This window comes from Dermacentor silvarum, chromosome 8, assembly GCF_013339745.2.
Source record: "Dermacentor silvarum isolate Dsil-2018 chromosome 8, BIME_Dsil_1.4, whole genome shotgun sequence".
NCBI lineage: Eukaryota > Metazoa > Arthropoda > Arachnida > Ixodida > Ixodidae > Dermacentor > Dermacentor silvarum.
Genome location: NC_051161.1, coordinates 17,969,358 through 17,995,163, shown reverse-complemented (window position 1 = coordinate 17,995,163; position 25,806 = coordinate 17,969,358). Strand labels below are relative to the sequence as shown.

The following is a 25,806-nucleotide window of genomic DNA, read 5'->3' as shown; positions in this document are numbered from 1 at the left end:
CAGGAGGTAAGTAATTGGCGGCATCCTTACCATACTTTGAAGCTGATTGGCAAGGTTAATGCAATTAGCAATCTTTCTTATGATGGGTATGTAATTGGTGATATGTTCTATATCTTATGATGATTATGGTGCCCCCATGTCATCCATGAATCTTGAAACCCATATGGGCACATCATCAGACACGAAGCGGCAATCTCGTGGCCAACCACAATTCCAAATGATACCACGACGCGGTGTATCTTGTTGTATTCACTGCACTCCATTTGAAATTCCGTTGCAACTCCCACTATCCATAGTATCCTGGCTACAACCTTGTTGCAATGGCTATCCAGCAAGCAGCCACTCTCAACACAGAGGTGTCTGTTATGGATGGGGTGCTATCGCTTTAGTAGGTTTACGGCCCCTTCTGTCACTGTGGCACATCCATTCTGGGCTACTGGCCAGGAATAGCACATACCAATATCACATACGCAGTGGCCCAAATTGTCTGCTCAGCAAGATAGCAGCCAGCACATACTTAGTGGCCCAAGCTAATAGATAACTTGGGTCACCGGGTACGTGAAAGAAGTTAGATACATGCCGCAAACTGGGTGAAGTTCCCAAACAATGCTAATCACTTTAAAAGTAATCTGGAATCCCTACTATGATGGAATCCCCATCAATTCATTTCAATGTATATTGTATTCAATAATGCAGTAAAATTTAGTGACCAAACCGAAGTTATTTTATTTATGGAAACGTTACAAGTCATAAATACAAACAGTACACAGGTACAGTATACGAGATATTAACCTCTAGTTTGGAACTTCTGATAAAATTTCAGCAGTATAGTTTACTCTTTATGGTGAATAAAAAGAAACAAGGAAACCAACTCTCCCAGGATAACATTACAAACAATTTGTCACCATGGAGGCAATTGTTGACAATAAACTTGCAAAGGAATGCAGGCATGAGCAAGGTTGCCAGTTAGGCAAGGGAAAACTGTGGGGTACTACCCCTTGAAATGAAATCGATGGCATAACATCTTGTCTGGTCAGGTCAATAATTCATGTCAATTCATGTCAATAAAAAGGAAGGATGCCGTTCAAAATTTGTTGTTAATAAGTACTTCACATTTCAACTTGTGTATGTAAGCCTTGTTCACAAACAAACTGGTTGAAACGGCACCTAGGCATCTTGTGTATGCAGGTGGACAATTGCGATTCAGCGTTTTTTCTGTAGTCTGGATAGCAAGGAACTCGAGACACTGCCGTGACATCCAGTTTCTTTCCTTGGCAATAATGGAAGCCTTGTCCCATCAATGTCATTAGAGGCTGCCACATGCTCCGCAAGTGCATTGGAAGTGACATTCTTCTTTTTGACATGATACACATGTTGCTTCAAGCACTTTTTGAAATTGTAATTCAATTAAACTGTTCCGAGAACCTATGAAGTCAATATGACCCATGTTCCCACCAGCAAGTTGCAGCATTAATTGTTACATGTGAAGAACAGGCTAAAGAAAGGTTTCCAGGTGTTGTATACAGAATACCCTGTTCAAACTGAGACTATGTTTACATTGGCAAAAGCTGCAATTTGGAAATGTGCTTGAAGCAACATATGTATGATGTCAAAAAGAATATCGCGTCCAATGGGTTTGTGGAGCACATAGTAGCCTCTAATCATGACATTGAGCGGGACAAGGCTTCCATTATCGCCAAGGCAAGAAGCTGGATTTCACGGCTGTATCTGGAGTCCCTTGCTATCCAGACTGCAGAAGAGAATGCTGAATCGCGATGGCAATTTTCTGCATGAATATGCAAGATGCCTAGGGTGAGTAACAAAACATACCATTTCAACCAGGTAAGTGTTTGTGAACAAGGCTTTCGTACAGAAGCCGAAATGTTTAATACCTATTAATAAAACCTTTTGGTTGGCATCCCTTTTTTTTTGTGACATGGCAATGCCTCTTGTCCTTCATCCCATGAACAAAGCACTTTTGTGTTAAAAAAGTGCTCATAGAAGCCTTAATACGAAATTCAGGCCCACGACTCAATCTAGCCCCCCCCCTATCAAAATTTACATTATGGGAAACTAATTTTCTGGTGAGAAGTGCAAACAGATGTTTCATCACACTAAATACTACTGAGGTGTTCTCATGAAGAGTGAACAACTCTGCACATGCCTACGTATTCATGTGCTATATGTCAGGATTATATTAAACTCAAAAACAGAACACTGAAATAAAATGAATGCTTTAATAAAGTATCTATGTACACTGCCTTGCATACAAAGAGAATGCTAGAAAAAGCAAAGCTACTGATTCAACAGCCTCTTTTAGCCACAGCCAGCAATGGAACGCATTTGGGCATCCATGTTGTGTAATGGAATGCTCAAGAACGGTGCTTGTCAAACTCATTAGAAACGAATAAGTTGGTGCCTGATACAAGAAGCAACAAAGAGAATTTTGGAAACTAACTTGCAGCATCTTGTTGCCTCTTGCAGGAGCCAGAATGAACTAATAATTTAACATAGGCATAGCATGAATGTCAAATGTTGAATTTCACAAAATGGGTGTGAAAATGTTACTGGCAACCTTTGACATTTCGGGCAATCTGCCATTTCCATACTCAGCACATCGGATTATACAAGCCTTCGTGCATGGAGCAAACTAAAAATAATACAAACTTGTGCACAGCCAAACACAGGGGCTCTGACCAATACACAATGAGACAAGGTACTCAATAGTTTACAATGAGAGATGATTTCGGCTCACTGCCGAAACTCTGATTCTGAGCCCCTGTCTGAGTCCTGGTCTATTTCCTCTTCTTCCGCGTGGTCATCGTCTTCACGTTGGCGCTTTCTTCCCCGGTATTGACGTCCTGGTGCTCTCGCCACAGGTTGCTCAGCTTCGCCATGGACGAGGCTGGTGCGGTAAAGGAGCAGAGGCTGCCAGTCATCAGCTCGCGAAGCTGGCAGTTTGGCTTGGACATGTCTGTCCAAGTACTGAAGTACGACCTTCTTGTCCAGCTTCATTAACTTGTTTGTGAACTCACAAAGAAGCTCCAGGAAAGGAAGGTTTGGCGGTGGCCCCAGGGGATTCAGCGGGTTCTCGAATGGCGTACAAGCGAAAATGATGCCTTCACGATGAAGAGCTGCGACTGAGTCTCTGTTCTTGACTTGGTCAAGGCCAAAGGACAAGGCAAACCGTTTGGCCAGTTCTTTGATGGCAACGAAACCTTCATCCTGACGGGCAATATTTCCCAGTTGGTCTCGGTCCAGTGCATTGAAGAGAGATGTGAGCGACTGTACCATGGTGCGTGCACAGTTGACCTTATTGATCTCGCGAGCTTTCCCCAATGTTGCTTTGATGATGTCCCCGTAGTCATTGTAGAAGCGAACATAGTGCTTGAAGACATCCGAAGCTTGACGTACACTGATGACATTGTACACAACGAGCTTGCAGAAGGAGGCCAAGAAGTTGCGGCGCTTGTGTAGCTCTTCAATCTTGCGGTGTTCATCTTGCTCGTCATCAGCGGCTGAGTCATCTTCCACAAAAACGTTGTTCTGGATGAACTCACCTAGGTTTGCCTGCAGGGCACGATCAGGTTCGTAGACAAGAGCACTGAAGGGCTCACTGTCGCCCAGCTGCCGGCAGAAGATGATGAGCAGGTCACAGATGCTCACAAAGGCCTCTTCCTGCAAGGCACCAGTGCAATGGCGAAGCATATACACCATGGTGTCCATGAACTCCCGGAGACGGTTTCTCAAGGCATGCACGTGTGGCATCTGAATGTTGCCTTCATCCAGCACTGCCAGGTCCCACATGATACCCGATGAACAGCACGAAATTGCGTGCTTGACACCTTCCAGAGACAAGCTGCGCTCTCCGGCACCTTTGACCCAATAGTCAAAGATTCCCTCCCAGATGGTCCAGGGACCCAAGTTGTGGCATCCATAGAAGATCGATACTTTCTTGAGTGCTGACTGGACCGCGTAGATATCGTCATCATCAGCATCCTCTCCTGCTTCTGCATAAGCAGCCAGCGCCTGCTTGTATCGGCCAACAAGAGAATCAATCAGTGTTCCCCTCGACACAGCACAACGCGAATGAACAGCTAGTTCTTCACTGCACAGAGCCTCGTAGGTTCTGGCACACGTTTCAAGCACTTCTGTGTTGTCGTGACGCTCAACAATCTCTTGTATCAGTTTCAGCAGCGAGTCAAGGGACTTCTCTTGTCTGCTAGAAGTGTAGATCTCCAGATCAAAATACTGTGGCAACACCATAAGATTGGCAATTTTTTCCTGGTCTGCGATGTACTTGCTGAGAAGGCTTGGCAGTGCCTGTATAAAGTGCTCTGTCAGCTTGACACGGTCATCAGCCACCTGCTTCATCTCCTTGTTTGACATCTGTTTGCGATTGGGTCCCCTTCCCACTGGTGGTTCACCCGTAGCGGCCTGTTTGGTGCAGCAGACCATAATCTCAATTAGGGAGGTTTCTTGCCGATCATCCAGCTGCTCTTCCTCTGGCCCCGGCTCTTCAAGCAGAAGGTCAGTCATGCATTCCCAGTCTTTCATCATAGGGTTACTGTCGATCAGACTGTCCACAAGGTAGGCACCATGCTCATGCAGTTCACTCTCAATAAAAAACTGCACTAAGTCACGAATCAGCGGCGTGTTCACTGAACGTTTCTTGCCACGTCTTGTGCGCAGACCTTGCACTGCTGCTTCATCGGGCTGGAAAAGCCTCTCATTGAGGAACTCTCCAGCAGCTTGAGCAACAGCTCTGTGCGAGCTGTACACAAGCTCGTAGACATGCTCACAGTCCTTATCAGTCAGGATCTCCCTGTGGAACTTGTGGATGCTAATGACAAGCTTGACGGCATGGACAGCTACTTCATACTCCTTGTCCAAAGTCATGGTAACTATGCGGTCTTTGAATTTGTTGGTAAAAAGCTCCATCTTACTTGTTAGCTCTTCAGAAGAATACAGGGGAAGCAGTGCTTGCAGGCACCGCAGTCGCACATCTCCCACTTTGTCATGCAGGGTCCAGCCCAGGTACTTGAGATAACTGTCATCAAGGAAGTGCTGGTGGAACCGCTTCATCCACTGGCCAATCTCCAGCATGCAAATAGAACGCACTTCAGGAAGTGTGTCTCGATAGCGGTGGACAAACACGCTTTTGAACATGTAAGTCAGCATATTCTTTATCTCTTCCATGTTTTCCTCCAGGTCCTGGCGTTTGGTCATGAGCAGTTCAAGACGCTCAGTTGCACGTTTGTCCTTGTTCTTCTGCCGCTCTGCCTCATATTGACGTTGGGTGTTGTCCAAGCTGATGCTCAAGTTGAGAGCCACATCAACAAGTGCCGTCATCAGCTTCATTGCAGCTAGTGTGGATGTATGCCGGAAAGCACGAACCTGCATAGAAGCATGTTTCCGCCAGTTTAGGTTACAGCCAGACTAGAAAAATACCAATGCACAGACACAGAGGATAAAATACGTTGCGATGAAACCTACAAATGCCAATCACTTCACTCAAACAGAAGAGGTAGCCACCGCTAAAATAGAACCACGTAGTCCACGGTTAATACGATTTTCCTGTTAATACGTTCACGGCAAAGAACACCTAAAATACTTTATTTGGATCATATGTTAATCTCTTTCGAATCGGACCAACATTATACTGTTTTTTCCCCCCTACGTGTCACTTTTTTTCATACGGGCATGTGCATAGTCGATGGTGGCCTAATTTGCAGCGCACAGTAGGCGATTGATGTTTAGCTCACCTGTGAATCGGACAATCCAGTGAGTATGGAGATCACATTGTCCATTAAGAACTGATCGTAGATGATGCTGTACTGACACTGGCGCACCAAAATTTGCACGAACTCGCAGAAGGTCTGCCGAAACTTCTTCCACTGGGGGCCCGTCATAATGAGCGGGTAGTCGCCACTCTCCTCGTCAAACTCTTCAGTCATTTTCCTAATGATCTGATTGTGCTCCATGGTAACCTGCATCTGAGGTGTGATGCGGCCCTTGCACCCAGAACAGTGGAAGAAGAAAGTCATTAGGTCCAGAAGAGCAGCATCTCTGTCTTGCTTGTAGGACTCTATCCAGTCGTCGACCACGGCGGTGAGCGAGTGGCGACCAAGCCTGACCACGTCGTAAAGAGTGCCCGGGTCTTCGCTTGTTATGCTTTCCGATGCATTGCGTCTCCCTCCACGGCCTCTGCCACCACCGCGCCCGCGTCCTCTTCCGCGGCCGCCTTCACCTACCCGACGTCGCTTTCCGCGGGACCTGGTGCCGAACTCGACTTCTGAGGAGTTATCGTTCGACTCATTGAGCCCGTCGTCTAATTCGGAAAAGAAGTCGTCCGGGTCGAGACCCGAGTGGTCGGTGCCATCGTCCTCACTTTGTCGTGTGCGCTTCCTCCCGGCAATGGCGTTGCGGAGGATCATTGCCGCCGATATTGAGCTGCCTTACTCTTGAAGTGGCAGGCCGGTGCTTTTCCAACCGACGCCGTTACACACGAGCTTTAACGTGACACATAAACATACAGCACAAGCTAAAGTATTTCGGCGCGAAGTGCCGCCATCACGGAAGCGTCTCGGCCCGTGTTGTCGATGGCTATTTAACACCTTAGTTGTGATTACAAATATAATTGCTAACGTTACCCATTCAACAATCAAGACGAAAAAAGCTAGCATATTGTTTCCAAACAACAACATTTCGCTCAATACTTTTGTCAATTTGGTACAAAATGATAACGATGTCGATTATAAGTGTGCGCCACATGGGACAGCAGGGGCAAGGAGGCCAACGGGCCCCAGCGAATGAATGACGCGCGCACTGCGACTCGCGGCGACTGTGCGGTCACATCTGACTCAGGTCGCCAAGAACAACGCCTCACAGAGTCGCACCGTAAGTGAAAACATCGCAGTCTCCCTGTTTGTCTTATATTGCGCTGACTACTGACTTTGCCCAACGCGTAAACACGCGGTACTCGTTTGCTGTCCTCGTTTCGCGTGAGCACTGCTCGTTCCTTTCTTGTTGGGTTCTTGTTAATGCAATCACGGAAGCACGATTCGTGATGCCTGTTGCAAGTTCTCGTGCATGTCATTTGACTTGTTTCCTTTGTTGCCGGGAGTAACAGCTGCCTGTTTTTTGATCGCGCGGAGAAACGAAACGTGCGCACGAAGCCACGTGCGTGGAGGGAAATAACGTTTCACAGGCGGGAGCACTCGTCTCTTTTGCCGCGCTAATCTGGTTTGACGTAAACACCTACAGGCGTTCGTTCCTTGTGCCAGTGAAAGTAAGGCCCGTCCCATCCCCAGCCTCCAGTCGCCGCGATGAAGTACATCCTGGTTACCGGCGGTGTCATTAGCGGCATCGGCAAAGGTGTGATTGCCAGCAGCGTGGGCACCATCCTCAAGGCTTGCGGCCTCCAGGTCACGTCAATAAAGATAGATCCATACATAAACATCGATGCCGGAACCTTCTCGCCGTACGAACATGGTACTTGAGACTTTCCCCGCCATCTTTATGGCTCTTCTGTCAAGCGCTCTGTTTTTCTCTGTGGCGTTACATAAAGTTTGATTTTGTTTCGTAGGCGAGGTGTACGTTCTTGACGACGGTGGTGAAGTCGACCTTGATTTGGGGAACTACGAGCGCTTTCTGGACATCACGTTACACAGGGACAATAACATAACAACTGGGAAAATCTATCAGCATGTCATCAACAAGGAGCGAAAGGGGGACTACCTTGGCAAGACTGTGCAGGTACTTTTGCTGGAGACATACACTATACCAGATCTTGCTGAAACTACTCTAACAACAGTTATAAAATATCTTGACTAATGTGGCTAATCGTCATCTTGAAGACTCGTATGTGTAAAAAAAGAAAAAAAAAAAACCCACTGGCTAAAACAGTTTTTACAGTGAATACCATAAATGAAAGTTTGGTATGTATGCAAATAGGAAAAACACTCATTTCATATTTAGTGCGCTAAATAACTCGGGAATGCTTAAGCATAGCTGTAAGTAGACTTAGCCCAAGCAGGAAATAGACTCGGTTTATATTTAGTCCGCTAAGTAACACAGGAATGTTTAAACATTTCACCTAAGCATGTAAGCACACTTCTAGCAGGCTATTAAAAGCAGATGTTACATGTTTGAGATGACACTAGCCAAGATACTTGTATAGAAGTGGCACTGTCGCCAGAAAATTAGTACCAGTTACTAGAGAAATGAAAGTCTATTTGAGGTACGTATAAGTGTGTTCATGTTATGCATTGGCTCATTTAGCTGTAGAATAAAAGAAGTACAGTTTGATTTGCTTACAATCCTAAACTAGTTTTTACAGTGCTGCACTTTTACTTAACTGGTGTATTGTATGACGTCTGTGCAATGCAATTAGTTCCTAACAAGTATAGGTACAATGCAGAGTTTATAGCATCCCGTGTACATTTAAAGAAAGTAGTAAAGCCACTTTGCTTTAAGCACCAAACTAATACTTTCATTACATTCTGACTAGCACTTAACTGTTGTGATATGCTTTTACGAAGAAGCTACAAATTTTATGAACCTTTTTCAGGTTGTTCCCCACATCACTGATGCCATTCAAGAGTGGGTTCAGAAAGTTGCACTTATTCCTGTCAATGACTCAAACCAGACACCGGAAGTTTGCATTATTGAGGTAAGGCATGACAATGCAGTGCACAAATTTTACAGAATAATGTTTAAGTGCTCACTTTATACCTGTCCTTGCAGCTCGGAGGAACAATAGGTGATATTGAAGGGATGCCCTTCGTGGAGGCTTTCCGACAGTTTCAGTTCCGTGTCAAAAGAGAGAACTTCTGCTGCGTGCATGTCAGCCTGGTGCCACAGGTAAGAAAAGCTTGGAGGCACATTATTTACGAAGTGTTTATCTATGTAAATAAAATCACTTTTGTCTACACAACCTGTACAATTATAAAAACTTGAAATATTTACATTTAAAGAACAGGTGCGAACAATGCCCTCAAAAAGCTTCATTCTCACCTGCATGTCTGTAGATTACATATTTTAGCTTGCGCATCAGACGAAAACAACTGAATGGATTGAAGTGAAACATGGCAGTGTTGTAGGTGTGGTATTGGCCTTAAAGGATGTGTATTTCATCCTGAACATTAGACAAGAGGGTGTTGTTGCCAGATAGGAAGGATTGAACAGCCAGACCAAGAGCTGTATAACTACTTTTAATCCAGTCTCTCACATGTGTTCTATCCAAAGAACCAAATATGTGTGGCCACGTCACCGACCACATGCTGTCGTGTAAAACTGGATCGCACTGCTTTCACTTGCCAGCATCTATCAGTTCCACAGATAGCGGTTTGTTAGCTAGATGGCAATACTTGCTGAAAAGGGCACAACTGTTGAATAGCTACAGTGTACTTGCATTGAATGTCCTGCAGTACTGCATTGAGTGTCTTCATGCAAACTGATCACAACATCGTTCCGTTTGAAATGCGTCGATATAAGAGAAAACATAGCAGGGTTTGCACAAATCTCCCTAACGGAGGGTATGTCCACTAGTCCTGTATAAATAAAGATGACAGCAATTTGTCCTTGCAGCCCAAGAGCACTGGAGAGCACAAGACAAAGCCAACACAGGCCAGTGTCCGTGAATTGCGAGGCTTGGGTCTATCCCCGGATTTGGTAAGCAGCTGTCACAACTTCTCTTGGCTTTTATATTAGAGCCTTTAGTAAGCCAGTGTTCAAAATTAACATTAACAGTCATATCTCTTATCCGTGTGCTGGAATGCTTGTGTTACTGTGATAAAGAGCTTACTTTTCAGTGGTGCAGTCAAGGCTGAATTGCTTGTGATTCGTGCCCTTTACATTTTGGTGATACAGAAAATTTTACTGTGAGAAAGCCCTAGAGGGTCGAACAGAGGTGCTAGTTTGCAGTCGGTCAACGAATGGTAAAATAAAAAGCAGCCATATAAGTTCTGTTTATCACTTTAAATGTAGTCAAGCTTAATGTTCAGGATCTACAAATGTCCTCATCTAAAACAGTGAGTTAAGCAAAGTTTACCCTACTGTACTTTTCGAATTGTTACGGTTGTGTGTGAATGAAACCTTTTCACAGAGGAACCCCATTCTCTGTTTTTTACCAACTATGGTTGCGGTGTTTTGACAAGTGACTAATTTATTGCAGATTGTTTGCCGCAGCGAAAATGAGATCACAAATTCTGTCAAGGATAAGATTTCCAACTTTTGCCATGTTGAGCCACGACAGGTCCTCTGCATGCATGATGTGCCTAGCATCTACCACGTGCCCATCTTCATGGAGGAGCAAGGCATTGTCGAGCTTTTCGCCGAACGCCTTCACCTTCAGGTGAGACAGTAACACAGTTGGTGTTACCTGAAAACAAATTGTGCAAAAGATGAAGTGAGCAAGATGACCTGTCGGGAGTTCCAGTTAATGGTCTGCACAATCTTTATATCTCATGCCCATTTTGTCATTTGTGTAATTTGTTCCTCATTCTTTTGTATACCACTGAGCTCTTAAAGGGACACTAATGAGAAGAATAAGTTGAGATGTACAATCGAATCTTGTTAAATTGAACTCGAAGATACCTGAAAATTTATTCGAATTTATTGGAGTTCGAATTGAAGGAAGCTCACTGAATGGAGGACTTATGTGTGCAGCGCTGCGTTAGACAGCGCATGTGTACTGAGCTAACACAGTGTCAAGTTCCTGAAGTGTGGCTTCACGGCAGTGCGTGCTGCGGCCGCACTGCCGGGTCGGAAAGCCACCGTGCGAGTTGGTCTGCTGCTGAGAGCACGGTTGGCGGCGTGGTATGTTTGAATGAACCGTTGCAGACGCTTACCCGTTTTAATTACCGAGCATTTTTGCACATTGAAATGCACATAGTTTTGACAGGACCACAGCGTCAGTTCTAATAAACCGAAAGTTCGAATTAACGAGATTCCACTGTATGTAGTAAATTACCTTTCTACAATACCAAAATAAGCCACTTTTACTGTGAGAGAAGACTTAATAAGCCAGAAAATGATGCAAAAACGATAGACAGGTGGTGCTACCATCTTGAAGTTCCTGCAGCAGCCAACCATGGCATCATGAATTTTGACGGCATCTGCTCTGCCCTAGATATCTTTTTTATTAGTAAAATGGGACTGCATTGTATTCTTAAGGAGCTAAAGAGTGCACATAGCAAGCCCAGTAAGAGAAAATTAATATCTTTGATGTCACACTTACGGGCTGGTGCCGAGGCACCTTCATTCTCTCATCTAGTAAACTGCCTCTTATCGTAAATTTAGCAAAAGTAGAGTTTTGAAAGAATACCTTATCATTCTAAGCTGATTTAGTGTTTCTATTTAGTGTCCCTTTTACACCCTTCTGTGGGGTTCTTTGATGAAGATATTGTTGACTTGCAATGATGTTTAACTAAGGCCTCCATTCTGTACAACCAGCAACATTGTAAAATGTACTCTCATCTGATTGACATCACCGAAAGCACTGTTAGGTGTTAGGTGCACTGTTAGAAGCTATGATAGGTGCACCATCAGTCGTTTGGTCAGAGGGGTAATTCAGATCTGTGAAATACATGCGCACTACCCTTTGTTCGACCTAATTTTCATTGCTGTGGTATTACCATTTGCCTGCCCCAACGAGCTTTGCATCAACATACCTAGTGTTTTCATTTCGATTTCTAGTAAGGCAGCAGATTTTCTGTAACCTTATGACCGTGTATGTGTATTAAGGGGTTGTGGATCTGTGCTTTCTTAGTGCATGGTCACGCTTGTAGGAAAGTACTTGAAGGTGGCAATGATAAATTTGGGAGACTCCCCTTTAAGGCAAACTCCATTTATTTGAACACCGATAAGCTGAACGGCTTAAAGACCTTTGTTCAGCATCAGATATGTTCAGTACACTTCTGCCTAGCAAACTTCTGATAAGACAACCAGATTTTCGTGGTCCCTACGTGTTTGTAGTAAGCTTTTGTGTGCTGTAGCCTTAGAGAACAAGTATGGAGTGTCACAAGACTAAAACCTACTGTCATGACCTTGGACAATATGACCACAATAAATCCTTTTCATAATTGTAAAGCTGGCATTCCCGCAAAGCAGCAAGCCCAACTAACGATGGCGTATTCATTTTTGCAAACAGCATGCACAAGCACGGTTTGCTTGTATTGTGACATAGGAAAATGTAGACGTGGATCTTGTGATGACACCAGTGCTCTAGAGAAGTCTCAGCGTGTGCAGCTAGCACTTTGTCTTCATTTGAATGCGATTAGTGCTGCCACTAGTTGGGAAAATGCAGTGCAGAAAAGTGCTTTTGTGAATTAGGAAAAGGTTCTATTGTAACTCCGTTACTTATTGCTTCCAGCTTAACCTAACCTAACCTAACCAACTTTGTATTGCTGCAGGTGCCAACTCCTAGACCTCGTCGTCTGATGTATAAATGGCGGGACCTTGCGCTCAAGGCAGAACGGCTAATACGGGAAGTGACCATTGCACTTGTGGGAAAGTACATCAAGTTGCAGGATGCTTACTCCTCAGTTATCAAGGCTCTCCAACACGCTGCACTCGCCTGCAACCACAAATTGAAGATCATGGTGTGTGGTCTCATGCTTTTCAATATTATAGTTGCTCAGCCTACTGTTATGCCATTCTCATAAGCCTCTGTAGTTGTGTGCTCGTCTAATTGGAGTCTAGGAGTATTGGGGCCATGGTAGCTTAGTGGCTATGACTTGGCGCTGCTGAGGTCGAGGTCACACACTCAATCCTGACTGTGGCGGGCGCGTTTCGATGGGGGTGAAATGCAAAAAACACTCAAGTACTTAAATTTAAGGGCACAGTGAAGAACCATCCAGGGTCTCCCGCATTGGCATGCCTCATAATCAGATTATGGTTGTGGCCTGCAAAATTACAAAATTTAGTTTTTGAGGGTCTTGGAACAAAGTTTGCATTGACTTGGCAGATTGCAGTTACAGATAAGCTTAAAAGAATGAAGATAAGGGTACAGTTAAAAGTAATGTTATTAAGACTGATCTCAGAAACTTTTGGACATTGTTCTTACTACTTGCCAGGCACCAGTAGTCTGCGCTTGTTCCTGAGAAAATGTGTTTGCCTTCACTGCAAAGCACACATAATGATGTGGTGAAACCAACTTATGGTGACATTTAAAATATTTGCTTTTGTTTCTTATTATGATGTGTTTTTGTAGTTTATCATGTCATTAAATTTCTTTAGGCTTCGTTAAGGTCAGCAGACTTATCAGATTTCATTAACAAAGAATGACGTTTTGTATTGTCTATTTGACTGGGTAAAATTTCGTCTTGTCAAGCATGAAACGTTATTGCTATGAAACGAGCGGATTCTGCACACAGCATTCAAAATCAAGTCTGCTTAGTCTTTTGTATATCTGCAACATTGCCTTCAGCTGCTAGGCACAGCTTGGAAATTTGTGAAGCATGTCTGCTTCAGCAGTTTTTATTAGCCCATTAGGGGTTGCAGTTTGTTGCATTTGTATTCTTGTGTATTACTGGAGTATTTTGCTGAAGCTTTTTTTATGAGCTCACCATACCTTTGCCATGTAATTACTGTAAGCTTAGCATGCCATATCGCATTTCATAATGCAAATGAACGGGGTTAGTTGGCTTACATTCATAGTTCTCTTGCGCTGCATGTTACATAAAACAAAATACGGATGACATGAATGATGATAAGAGGGTGCAAACTAACGTTTTAATTCATGCCTGAGAGCATAGTTTATTAGTGGGGATGTAGGAAGCCTTGTGAACATTACAAATCAAGGTGGATCTCGTGAAGAGGGAAAAAAGGAAAAAAATACGGGCACAGCACCCATTGTCAAATAAAGGTAGATGATCACTTCATTTGACCAATGCAGCTGATGTTTTTGGTGGTTAACAAGCAAACCGATAGTTTGTTGGTCAACCAGCGTTGTTTGTGGCCATTATTTGACAATGGGTGTGTTGCTCTTCTTTTTTCCCATTTTCACAAGTTCTTCAGATAATCCACCTTGACTTGTAATGTTCACAAAGCTTCATACATCATCCACTCATAAAGCATGCTCTTGGTCATGAATTAAAACAGTAGTTTGCGCTTTTGTACTTTTGTATCATCTCTTCCTTTTTAAGGTGTAACATGCAGTGTGAGGTAACTATGAATGCCGTATTATAGCTGACATGTTGTGTAGGTGATGAAGTTGCAAGAAGTTTTGTTTTAGATTTCTCAGCAATTTCGGTTGTCTTCCCAAGTACATAGATGCAGAAGAGCTGGAGCCTACTATGAAAGCTGAACACCCAGTCAAGTTTCATGCTGCCTGGCAGAACCTGTGCATTGCAGAGTGAGTTGACTATGTATGATATGTTGGCCTAGTTAGCGTGGGTTCTTCTTGGAAGAAAGGGCACAAAAGAAAACACACAAACCCAACCAACCAACAGTATAAGAAAACTTGACAAGTTGCACTTGTCCTGTCGTCAGCACAAGTAACAGGACATGTGGCATTTGTCCTGTTGTCAGGACAAGAAAATGACAATTGTCGTCAGGACAAGTGCCAACGAAACATTTAAACAGAGTTTCTAGTCTTATGTTTCCATTTCTTCCAAAATGAGTTGACAACGCATAGCACTGGCTATGCATTTAATGTCCTTTCAGCTGTTGTGTCTAACTCTGCTTACCAAGATACAGCTCAGTCTTTGAAATTGTAAATAAGATAGCCATATTTAAATATGTTGCATGCATCACAGGATGCTTCTGATTAGACTTGTGCCACAAAACTGGTTGTTATGCACAAGCAGTGTTAGAATTAAGTGTAAAACGATCATGTAGTCATGTAGTGGGTTCTGTGATTTACTTCTTTTTTCTAATACTAATGTGTTCCATCTGGCATGTTTCCGAAACGTCTGGATGCAGTGAAACACAATAATTCAGAATTAGACTTCATTCTCTTGATGTTTAAATGATGCTGAAGTTGCTAAAACTACTGCAGCTATACAGTTGACTTCCGTTAATTCGACCCTGATGGGATTGCCGAAATTGATAGAATTATCTGGGGTCGACTTTAAGAAGATGCAGGAAAAATGCCAAAACACACTGCTGATTCATTTGGGAGTAGTTGCCCCATTCTAACAAGCCTCCGAATCAAACGCGCGCCCACTTTCTATATGTCCAAAATAGAACACTAATGTAGAAATGACATTAAAGCTCCTAAACAAAGTAGAAATCTAACGTGCACCTGATTTTTTAGCAAAAAATATTTTTGTACAATGGTGGCCAGTTTTCTAAAGTCAGTTTCGGCACACGGTTTATTAAGGTTAGCTTCACCGCAATACGTCCGTGTTATTCGGTGAAGCATAACACGGTGCTTAGCTTGGTGCTTTTTGCTAAGTGATCTCAAACCGAGGAATCTTGTCTGATTGCACCGCGCAGGCGATTTATGGCCTAATTTTCATTTTAAAAAGCGTCACGTGTTAGAACCGGGTAAATATTGTAATCAGACATTGTGAGTTACGATTATTGCTTGAAAATCTATTGAAAATTCCATTGTTGCCATTCCAGCTTTGTCATCTGACTCTCATCATGCCTTCGTTGTCATGACTACACCGACCCAGTGGGCCAAATTGTCTTATTTAGCTTAGGCCACTAGGTATGAGCTCGTAGTGGTGATGTTGTCGTGGTCGTTGCATCGTCTTCATTCCAACTTCGTCAATTGCCTCTCTTCATGTCATCGTCGTCATACAAGCTTCGTCGTACAGTCGTCTTTACGCCATTTTCATCATAAACTCATCGTCATCCGATTGACTTCATACCATTGTCATGCCATCGTAATCTGTGTGTCGTTATACATTCGTTGTCATACCGTAGTCGTGATGTCGTGGTCGTGATGCCGTCATTTTATCTTTGTCATTCAACTCTTCATGCCATCGTTGTCATACAAGCGTCGTCATGTTGTAATTTTACCATCCTCATCACTTCAATAAAGTCGCCATGCCATTGTTGTCATACTGCCTTCATCGTTCTATCACAAATATGCTGTCTTCATTCAAACGTGATTACGCTGCCGCAGTTATGCCATCGTCGTCATAAGACAGTCAGTATCATGCATCTGTTGTCATGCCGTCATGATCGAGCAATCGTCATCACTCCTGCTTTGTTAACACACTCTCGTCATGCACTTGTTATTCCATTTTCCTCATACCATTGTCATGCCATTGTCGTCATGTATCATTGTCATACTACAGTGCAATCTCCTTGATATGATTCTGCATAATGCTTTTTTGGGATAATACGTTTTTTTTCTTATATACCATTTCCTTTTCTTATATACGATTATGTTCGGATAATATGATTTTCGGATGATACGTTTTATTTCCGGTTCCCGTGAACATTGTGTCAACGAGATTCCACTGTATAGTCATGATGCCGTCGTGGTCGTTCCATCGTCATCATTTTAACTGCGCCATTCGACTCTCGTCATCTAGTCATGCCATCATCGTCACCCAGTCATCATATCATTGTCAAGTCGTCGTCATGCTGTCGTTTTATCATCATCATCATCCCTTCAGTTACGCCATCCTATTGTCGTCATTCAGTCTTTGTCATACCACCTTCCTTGATCTATCGACATCATTCCTTCTTTGTCATGTTATCATTCAACCATGATGTTATCATTCAACCAAACGATGGCATTGTCATGCCATCGTCGTCGTCATAACATAGTCGGTACCATGCATCCATTGTCATGCCGTCGTCGCCTGGCTGTCGTCATCATTATTATAACTTCGTCATCCGGTTGTCATCATACCATCATAGTCATGCCATTGTTGTCATACACTCCAATTCATTTGTCAATTCAATTGTCACCCGCCGCGGTGGCCCGCATTTCGATGGAGGTGAAATTGAAAAATGCCCATGTGCTTGCGTTGTCATCATCATCATCAGCCTATATTTATCTCCACTGCAGGGCGAAGGCCTCTCCCTGCGATCTCCAATTACCCCTGTCTTGCACTAGCTGATTCCAACTTGCACCTGAAAATTTCCTAACTTCATCACGCCACCTAGATTTCTGCTGTCCTCGACTGCGCTTCCCTTCTCTTGGCATCCATTCTGTGACTCTTAAGGTCCACCGATTATCCATCCTACACATTACATGGCCTGCCCAGCTCCATTTTTTCCTCTTAATGTCAACTAGAATATCGGCTATCGCCATTTGCTCTCTGATCCACACCGCTCTCTTCCTGTCTCTTAACGTTATGCCTAACATTTTTTCTTCCATCTCTCTTTGTGCAGTCCTTAACTTGTTCTCGGGATACTTTAACCTCCAAGTTTCTGCCTCATATGTTAGCACCGGTAGAATGCAGTGATTGTACACTTTTCCTTTCAACGACAGTGGTAAGCTCCCAATCGGGATTTGGTAATGCCTGCCGTATGCACTCCAACCCAATTTTATTCTTCTGTAAATTTTCCTCTCGTGATCAGGGTCCCCTGTGAGTAATTGACCTAGATAAACATACTCCTTTACAGACTAGAGGCTGACTGGTGATCCTGAATTCTTGTTGCCTTGCCAGGCTATTGAACATTATCTTTGTCTTCTGCATATTAATCTTCAACCCCACTCTTACTCTTTCTCGGTTAAGGTCCTCAATCATTTGCTGTAATTCGTCCCCATTGTTGCTGAATAGGACAATGTCATCTGCAAACCGAAGGTTGCCAAGATATTCGCCGTTGATCCTCACTCCTAAGCCTTCCCAGTCTAAGAGCTTGAATACTTCTTCTAAGCATGCAGTGAATAGCATTGGAGAGATTGTGTCTCCTTGCCTGACCCCTTTCTTGATAGGTATCTTTCTACTTTTCTTGTGGAGAACCAAGGTTGCTGTGCAATCCTTGTAGATATCTGCCAAGATATTCACATATTCAACCTGTACTCCTTGATTACAAAATGCCTGTATGACTGCTGGTATCTCTTACGTGTGCTTGCGTTGTAGTGCACGTTAAAGAACCCCAGGTGGTCAAAATTAATCCGGAGCCCTCCACTACGATGTGCCTCTTAATCAGAACTGGTTTTGGCGCGTAAAACCCCAGAAAGAAGATCCAATTGTCGTCCCAGCAGTGTTGTCATGCTGTCGTTGTTATACAATCATTGTCATTTGAGAATGCTGATCTCATTGTCGTCATGCCGCCTTTGTCTTTCCATCGACATTATTCCATACATTGGTGTCATAAGTTGTCATGCTGCCATGCTCATGGGTGACCTTGGCAAGCGAGTGCCATAGCAACATCGAAGGATGCTTTATTGTGTCACATATAGCCAAAGCAACGGAAGGCTCAGAATGACAACTGCAAATGTTAAATAATCTTAACTTCATAAGTACGGTGTATCGCTACATTGCTCGAATGCTAATCGCATTACCATTGACATTCATCGTGAGATGAGTTCTGCCCTAATTGTTTTTTAATACCTTCAGTGGCATCATTGTTCCCGGAGGCTTTGGAAGCCGAGGAGTGGAAGGCAAGATCGCTGCAATCGAATGGGCCCGAAAAACTAGGAAACCATTTTTAGGTAAGTACCCTTCTAGCTTTTTTAAGTGTTGCCATTGTGCTTTAAATTGCAATTATTTTCAGGATTATTAATTGCTGTTTCCATTGATGCCAGCCGAAGCCATCAGCAACTTACCACAAGCATCACAATATCCGATTTGCGAATAAAATACCTGCTATAGTATATTTACGCTAATTCGACCCTCACGGGATCGACGAAATTGATTGAATTATCTGGCGGGTTAAATTAAACAAATTTGCAGAAAAAACTACGGAAAACACTGCAGATTCAATTGGCAGTATTTGCCCGATTCTAACACTCCCCTGAATCAAGCTTGCACCCACTTTCTATGTGTCCAAAGTAGAAAACTGACATATCCATGGCATTAAAGCCCCTAAACAAAGTGGAAATCTTAAGTGTACCTGATATATTAGCCCGAAAAATGGGTAAGGGTTTAATATGTGCTGCTTTTCTAAATTCAGATTCAACACAATACATTTGTCTCATACGGAAAAGCACATGAACGCTGTGAAGGTTAACGCTTGAAGATCTTCCTAAGGCAGGCCGAAAATAGGCATTTTCGACGGGAGATGATGAGTTCAAAGCATTCGCTGTGCCTTAAGCTGCCACAAAGGGGTTGTTATTGGCATCACCATAGGGGTCAGGCGCATATTTGCTGACTTCCAAGTTAAAATTATCCTGCGAAGGCCACTTTTAGAATAGAAATAACGAAAGCTTGGGCCTATAGAAATACAGTCGAATCGCCCTACAACGAATGCCAGCTACAATGAAATTCGCGCCACAACGAAGATTTTCCGATTCCCCGTCAGCTGCCCGTAGAAAGTAATACAAAAAAAGTTTCTCCATGACTGAAGGCGTTTTATTCGGTATTTTTGCTGCAACGAATTTTTCGAGACCGAAACCGGGACTGAATTGAAATTGGAACTGCCTAGGAATCAAATTAGAAGGCTCTTCCAAAGCTGTGATGATCATATGTCCGCTTGAATGAGGTTTTCATGAACGAAATCAAGTTCAAAGTACCGATTTACACCACTGCAATGCATAGCCACGCGTGGTCATCACGCGCCTGCGCGAGACTGCACGGGATCACTACAATTGCTGTTGTTTTCTCTGGTGTGTGTGTACGGTCGAAGTGGCTACGCCAACGAAGAAGCGTAGATTTCTCTCTCGCCGAGGCAGAAAGCGGAAGAAAAAAATTTCGCACTTTCGCCCGGGAGGCGAAGCATCGATTGCGATAGCAGATTAATAGTCAGCTATACGAACTGAGGATAGTAGTTTTATCGGCCGTATAAACTTGTAAACATTCGCTTACTAACTGAATTACCAAGCGCGGTGTCACACGTGCTTAGGTAAACGTGAACACATCTCGCTCGATGACCGTGGAAACTCGGTGTCAACACGCTGCAATGAGAAGGTGCGACAATAGCAGCGAGAAAATTGACCTCCGTGCCGTCTCTCGGTTCAATGCGAACTAAAAAAGCACAGCGCACACGACTCTACCAGCACTAGTTGCACTTTGCCCACATCGGAGATCGCTTTAAGATGAGGCCCACGTGGGTGTGCACTTTGTGCATGGCGCAGATTGCTTTCAAGATACGGCGGCCGCGCTGCAGCCGCTGTTGTCAACATGATGCCAACGTCTTGTCGTCTGGAGAAAATGACAACCCGCTAGACACACTGACTCCGGCGACTGCTTTGAAAGTAATGGATCCTTTTGGCCTCATCTTAAAAAGTTATCAGAGCCCACAACAATGACATTGCCATGGCTCTTTGAACGGACTGTGAGACTCGCGTAACGCCTTTGCTTGCCGTGAAGCGTAAGAAATACAGGCTGACCGACTTCTGGAAATAAAACTTCCAGTAAGTGCAAGCTTGCCAAGTTCGCCGAATTTGTCATAAATATGCAATGAAATCGTGATAATTCAAACCTGCTTCATTGCGACTGTGCATTTGCCGCAAAATGAGTGTCGCGATCGGCTGGGCATGCGCGTTGAGTTAGGCGTCGGCCGCAATGTATGAAAAATGCTGTAACAGCGGCACGTGGCAGATAAGGCATGGCTGTGTGGGCACCATATCTTCAAAGTGATCTGTGATGTCCTGCAAAGTGCGCCCCCGCGTGGGCCTCGTCTTCAAAACGATCTGTGATGTTGACAAAGTGCGCCTAGTGCCGAATAGCTTAGTATGCGCTATGCTTTCAACCTTTAGTTTGCGTTGAAGCGAGAGACAGCATGAAGGTCGATTTGCTCGCTGCTGCTGCTGCGCTTCCTTATTCTAGCGTTTTGACAGCGAGTTTCTGTGGTCATCGGACGAGATGTGCTCATGTTTACCTGTGCGTGTGTGACAGTGTGCTTGTTAATTTAGTTAGTAGGCAAATGTTTACAAGTTTATATGGCCGATCAAACAACTATGGTTACTTCGTACAGCTGTGTACTAATTTGCTATCGCAATCGTTGCTTCGCCTTTCAGGCAAAACTGCAACTTTTTTTTTTTTTTTTTCGCTCTCCCTTAAAAACGTATCAGTGGGATTCTGCTATCCGTGTGTCTTTTCTTCTTGCCCAAATCGTCAACCATCAGCCTTCTGGAAGGCGTAAAAGTGCACGCACAGTGACTTCACGAATTTTTTCACACGCCACTGAACGCCTCAGCCTCAGCATGTTGAGTGCAGGGAGCGTTTTGGCTGTCATGGCTGCTGCTGGGTCGTTGTTGCTGCAGTGGTCCTTGTCTTCTTCCTCGCTGGTCAAAGCATCAGGCTGTGATGTCTGGCCTGCACGATGGAGGGACCAGTGAGAGATTGCGTAGCCGCTTGACATAGCCGGTTGCTTGGAGACTGTGGATCCCACCCAGATCCGGCTGTGCCGGCTTGTCTGTGCCAGTCGCTCTACTGGCTCGGTCCGCCACTGTTGCTTACGTGTTCGTATTGTCACGTAGTAGTGACGGTAAAGAAAACAGTCGTAAAACTGTGTATGAGGAAACTGGTTGTTTATTGGGCGAACCTGTGCCCACAAAGGCAAGCTACACTCAAAGCACAACGATAGCGGCGAACACAGTCGGCGGTCGTCGAAAATCTGATCAGCGGCGCGACGCGTCGGCTTTTATACCTGAGTTATCGAAGGTTCCAGATTAATCCCTGATGCCCGCGTGTCTTCCAGAAAGTTCTAGACAATTCGCGTCGGTCACACAATCAGATAACATAAGCGTCGGTGAAAACAGGCAACGAAAAGAAGCATCGATAACGTTCTAGAAACTTCCGATACAGGTGCGTCCTGCGCCTAGCGATAACGTTTAACATTTGTTAGCCGGTGGAAAGCGGCCACCGGTGAGAGATAAACATGTATACGTGTCAATACCCTCCCCTTAAAAAGCATCGTCCCGATGCTACAAACACGAAAGCGAAAACAAAACCATGCGTACAGAAAGGAACAAAAATAACAAAGCAACAAAGGACCTAAGTTCCTCAGCGGGCATAGAAAGGCTTAAGACGCACCACGTGGATGACTTCAGGTCGTGCGCGGCGCCGCTGTGATTGCGAAATACCGTCCGGCACGACCTCATAGTCCAGTGCCCCAATACGTCGGATGATCTTATATGGTCCGAAATAGCGACGTAAGAGTTTCTCGCTAAGTCCTCGTCGGCGTATCGGAGTCCAGACCCAAACACGGTCTCCGGGCTGGTACTCGACGTAGCGTCGTCGAAGATTGTAGTGTCGTCTGTGCATGTCCAGTGCTTTCTCGATTGTCGTAGCCTCCGAGAGAAAGTCTTCGGCTGTCGTTGGTGGATTCCGCACCAGTCCGGCGAATAGCTCCTGCTTAACTCCCCGCATGAGCAAGCGAACTTTCTTGTCTTCTGGCATAGCGGGGTCGGCGTGCCGGAATAATCGAGTCATTTCTTCAGTGTACATACCGATGCTCTCATTCGGGAGCTGTACACGGTTTTCCAACAAGGCTGCAGCTCTTTCTTTACGGACGACGCTCGTGAAGGTGTCCAGGAATGCGGCTCGGAAGAGGTCCCAAGTTGTTAGTGCACGCTCCCTATTCTCGAACCAGGTTCTGGAGCCGTCTTCAAGCGAGAAATAAACATGGCGCAGCTTGTCGTCGTTGCTCCATTTGTTGAACGTCGCGGTCCTCTCATATGTCTCCAGCCAGGTTGCAGGGTCTTCAGCCGATGATCCACGAAAGGTCGGTGGCTCCCGAGGTTGTTGCAGCAGGATGGGGGACGCTGGGGCTGCCATTGTGGTCGTTGACTTGGCCTTGATCGCTGTGGTCTTCTCGGGAAGAAGTCCGTATTCTGGCAAAAGTCCTTGCTGCCTACGGCTGGCTCGCTGTTCCTTGGCGACGTTGGTCTCGTCCTCCGGTTTCGGGCTTGGGTCGTGGCTTTGTGGGGGCGTTCGGTGCATGAACGAACTAGCACCTCCAACAGATGTCACGTAGTAGTGACGGTAAAGAAAACAGTCGTAAAACTGTGTATGAGGAAACTGGTTGTTTATTGGGCGAACCTGTGCCCACAAAAGCAAGCTACACTCAAAGCACAACGATAGCGGCGAACACAGTCGGCGGTCGTCGAAAATCTGATCAGCGGCGCGACGCGTCGGCTTTTATACCTGAGTTATCGAAGGTTCCAGATTAATCCCTGATGCCCGCGTGTCTTCCAGAAAGTTCTAGACAATTCGCATCGGTCACACAATCAGATAACATAAGCGTCGGTGAAAACAGGCAACGAAAAGAAGCATCGATAACGTTCTAGAAACTTCCGATACAGGCGCGTCCTGCGCCGAGCGATAACGTTTGACATTTGTTAGCCGGTGGAAAGCGGCCACCGGTGAAAGATAAACATGTATACGTGTCAGTATCATCCGTAGCGGCACGCCAACGCGTTCAGAACAGTGGAGGTTTTTTGGACGGGGAATGTTACGAATTCGTATCACCGAAATTCGTCCCAGCCGTGATCGTATCACTGGGGTTTTACTGTATGATGCTACCCTCTCCTGTTGAAATGCGCGATAACTAAATCCTGAGGCAACGAAATACTCGTCGCAGTGAAATATTTTCGGATCTGCGGTGAATGCCCATTGGGAACTTTTTTTTACGGCAATCCTGCATTTACGAAATTTTCTATAGTGACAGTCCGCATATTATGTACTCGCATAACGCTAGCAGGGTCCAAAAACTGGTCAAATGCATTGGTTGCACCCTTAAATTGTTTGAACTACCACCATAGCGTGCTTGCATGGCAGTCGCCATTTTTGTTTACAAAAAACAGCAGTGGAGCAGTTGCAACAGGCGACAGGGATGATGATGTTGAGGATGATTGTGGTTTACCCTTTCCAACAGGTGAGTCAGGTGGTGTCCTGACCGGAAATTTATATAAATTTAAAAAACAAACAACAAGAAGACAAAATAAAGCAGAGGCGACCTCGCAGTGGGCACATTTGTATCATATGTGCCATCACGGTATGGGCTAATGTGGAGCGGAACGCCTGCATGTCATGCTGATCCATAATTGCTGACTAACCAAATCCACATGTGGAAACTCTGATGATGCTTTGTGCTTTGTTTACCGTGCACATGATCATGTATGCGCAGTACGGTCGGTGTGTGCGGCTGGTGCTAGGCACGGCAGTTGTGTGTGTGGCGATCGGACTGTCTGCTCTGCCAGCCTGCCAAGAATGCCGCCTCCAGCCAAAAAGCTCAAACTTTTGACGCTATGAGATACAACTGCAATTATTTCCCAGGTTTAAAAGGTTAGGAAGAAGATGTAGATCGCTGATGAATTTGGAATTGCCTGCAGCTCGCTGTCTACAATTTTGAAAAACAAGGTCTCTATTCTTGGCGCGCTTGGAAATGGTGCAGTAAAATGTTTGTAGCTGTGTTTGCAAATTGTTTTACTCACGATGGCTTCATTGCCACTCACCAGGCATGCGCTGTTCCAGCAGCACTGTAGGAAGGTCTGCCCGAATGCGCACTCGGTGCAGTGCCGCCATCGCTGACCAATGCATGGGGTGAACTTTGTGCCATGGAAAACGATGTTCCAGATGGCTTCAGCATCAACGAGTTTGTATGCGGATGAAGACGTGCACGATGAGATGACCGACGAGGCCATCATAAGTAATGTGTGCAAAGCTGACAATTTCGAGGGCCACCAAGGATCAAAACATTGAGAGAAGAAGACAAACCCACAGGCTGTGTTAGATTCGTTTACCCACCGCGGTGGCCCAGTCAGCTAAGGCGTTACGCTGCTGAGCACGAGATCGCGGGATTGAATCCCGGCCGCGGCGGCTGCATTTCGATGAAGCGAAATGCAAGAACGCTCGTGTGCTTGCGTTGTAGTGCACGTTAAAGAACCTCAGGTGGTCAAAATTATTCTGGAGCCATCCACTACGGCGTGCCTCATAATCAGTACTGGTTTTGGCACGTAAAACCCCAGAAAGAAGAAGAAGAAGTGTTAGATTCATTTGTTTTTCGGCGAGCATGACAACGATGTGGCAATGGACCACTTTTTGCAGTGTGAAGGCAGAGCTGTCAAGTTGCTGCAAGGCTCGGCGAAGTTAGCTTACCGACTTTTCACAATAAATTGTTGCCTTGCAAGCCATTTCGCTGTCTTTTCTGTCTCATTCTTGCGCCAACAAAATTCCAGCAAAAGCAATTTTTTTTTTGCTTCCCCGGTGATTTCGTTATTATGGGTTTTGACTAATGTGATTCATCTTCCGAGTGCAATACTGCCGTTTGCATGGGTGCGATGTGCTAAAAATGCGACGAGACACGCAACTTGTCGCATTCATTCATATGCTGCTACTATCTCTTCAGAATGCTACTAAAGCCTTCAGAGCAGCTTGTAGCATTCATGTGTTACTCCATTGTCTAAAATATTTTTTGTATGTTGAAGGGGTTGAGACATCAAATTTGTGGCTTGTGTGTTCTTTGTTTCAGACGTTTATTGCTCCAGGAAGCATGATACATGCTCGAAGATTCATATATTCTCAGTAAATAATTTAATTTCGCATTATTTATGTGAACGGTTGCGGTTTCTGGGTGCCAAGTTGGGCAGTGACGTCACTCTCTAGGAAGCTTGGTCACGTGGGCCCACAAAGCTGTGACGCACACACTGCTGCATCGTCTGCTGTCGCACACACTTTCTGTACCAGTGCAGGCAAACAATACCACGCTCACAGTTGTCATGGCTAGCTGCGGCAGCTCCAATTCCGACTCTACATCTGCGTCCGATGCGGCTCACTGCAC

General features: G+C 44.8%; 2 protein-coding genes across 3 annotated transcripts in view; one reads left to right on the top strand and one right to left on the bottom strand.

Moving 5' to 3' along the window:
- Positions 1–2,223: 2,223 nt before the first annotated feature.
- On the bottom strand, positions 2,224–6,605 carry LOC119460710 (cohesin subunit SA-1). The gene is made up of 2 exons (XM_037721771.2): positions 5,766–6,605; positions 2,224–5,397 (listed from the first exon to the last, which is right to left on the bottom strand). The coding sequence occupies exons 1-2, from the start codon at positions 6,435–6,437 to the stop codon at positions 2,752–2,754; spliced, it is 3,318 nt and encodes a 1,105-aa protein (XP_037577699.1). The 5' UTR covers positions 6,438–6,605; the 3' UTR covers positions 2,224–2,751.
- A 150-nt stretch (positions 6,606–6,755) lies between these two features.
- The window catches only part of LOC119460711 (CTP synthase 1), a 33,900-nt gene continuing 14,849 nt past the window's right edge, over positions 6,756–25,806 (top strand). The window contains exons 1-10 of one of the 2 annotated variants that reach the window (XM_037721773.2): positions 6,756–6,900; positions 7,267–7,494; positions 7,589–7,758; positions 8,573–8,674; positions 8,749–8,865; positions 9,592–9,675; positions 10,178–10,357; positions 12,417–12,605; positions 14,271–14,359; positions 18,480–18,574. In XM_037721773.2, the coding sequence (XP_037577701.1) occupies positions 7,329–7,494; positions 7,589–7,758; positions 8,573–8,674; positions 8,749–8,865; positions 9,592–9,675; positions 10,178–10,357; positions 12,417–12,605; positions 14,271–14,359; positions 18,480–18,574 (1,192 nt within the window). In that variant the 5' untranslated portion in view covers positions 6,756–6,900; positions 7,267–7,328. The remainder of the gene's footprint in view (positions 6,901–7,266; positions 7,495–7,588; positions 7,759–8,572; positions 8,675–8,748; positions 8,866–9,591; positions 9,676–10,177; positions 10,358–12,416; positions 12,606–14,270; positions 14,360–18,479; positions 18,575–25,806) is intronic. The other variant, XM_037721772.2, reaches the window with a different exon arrangement.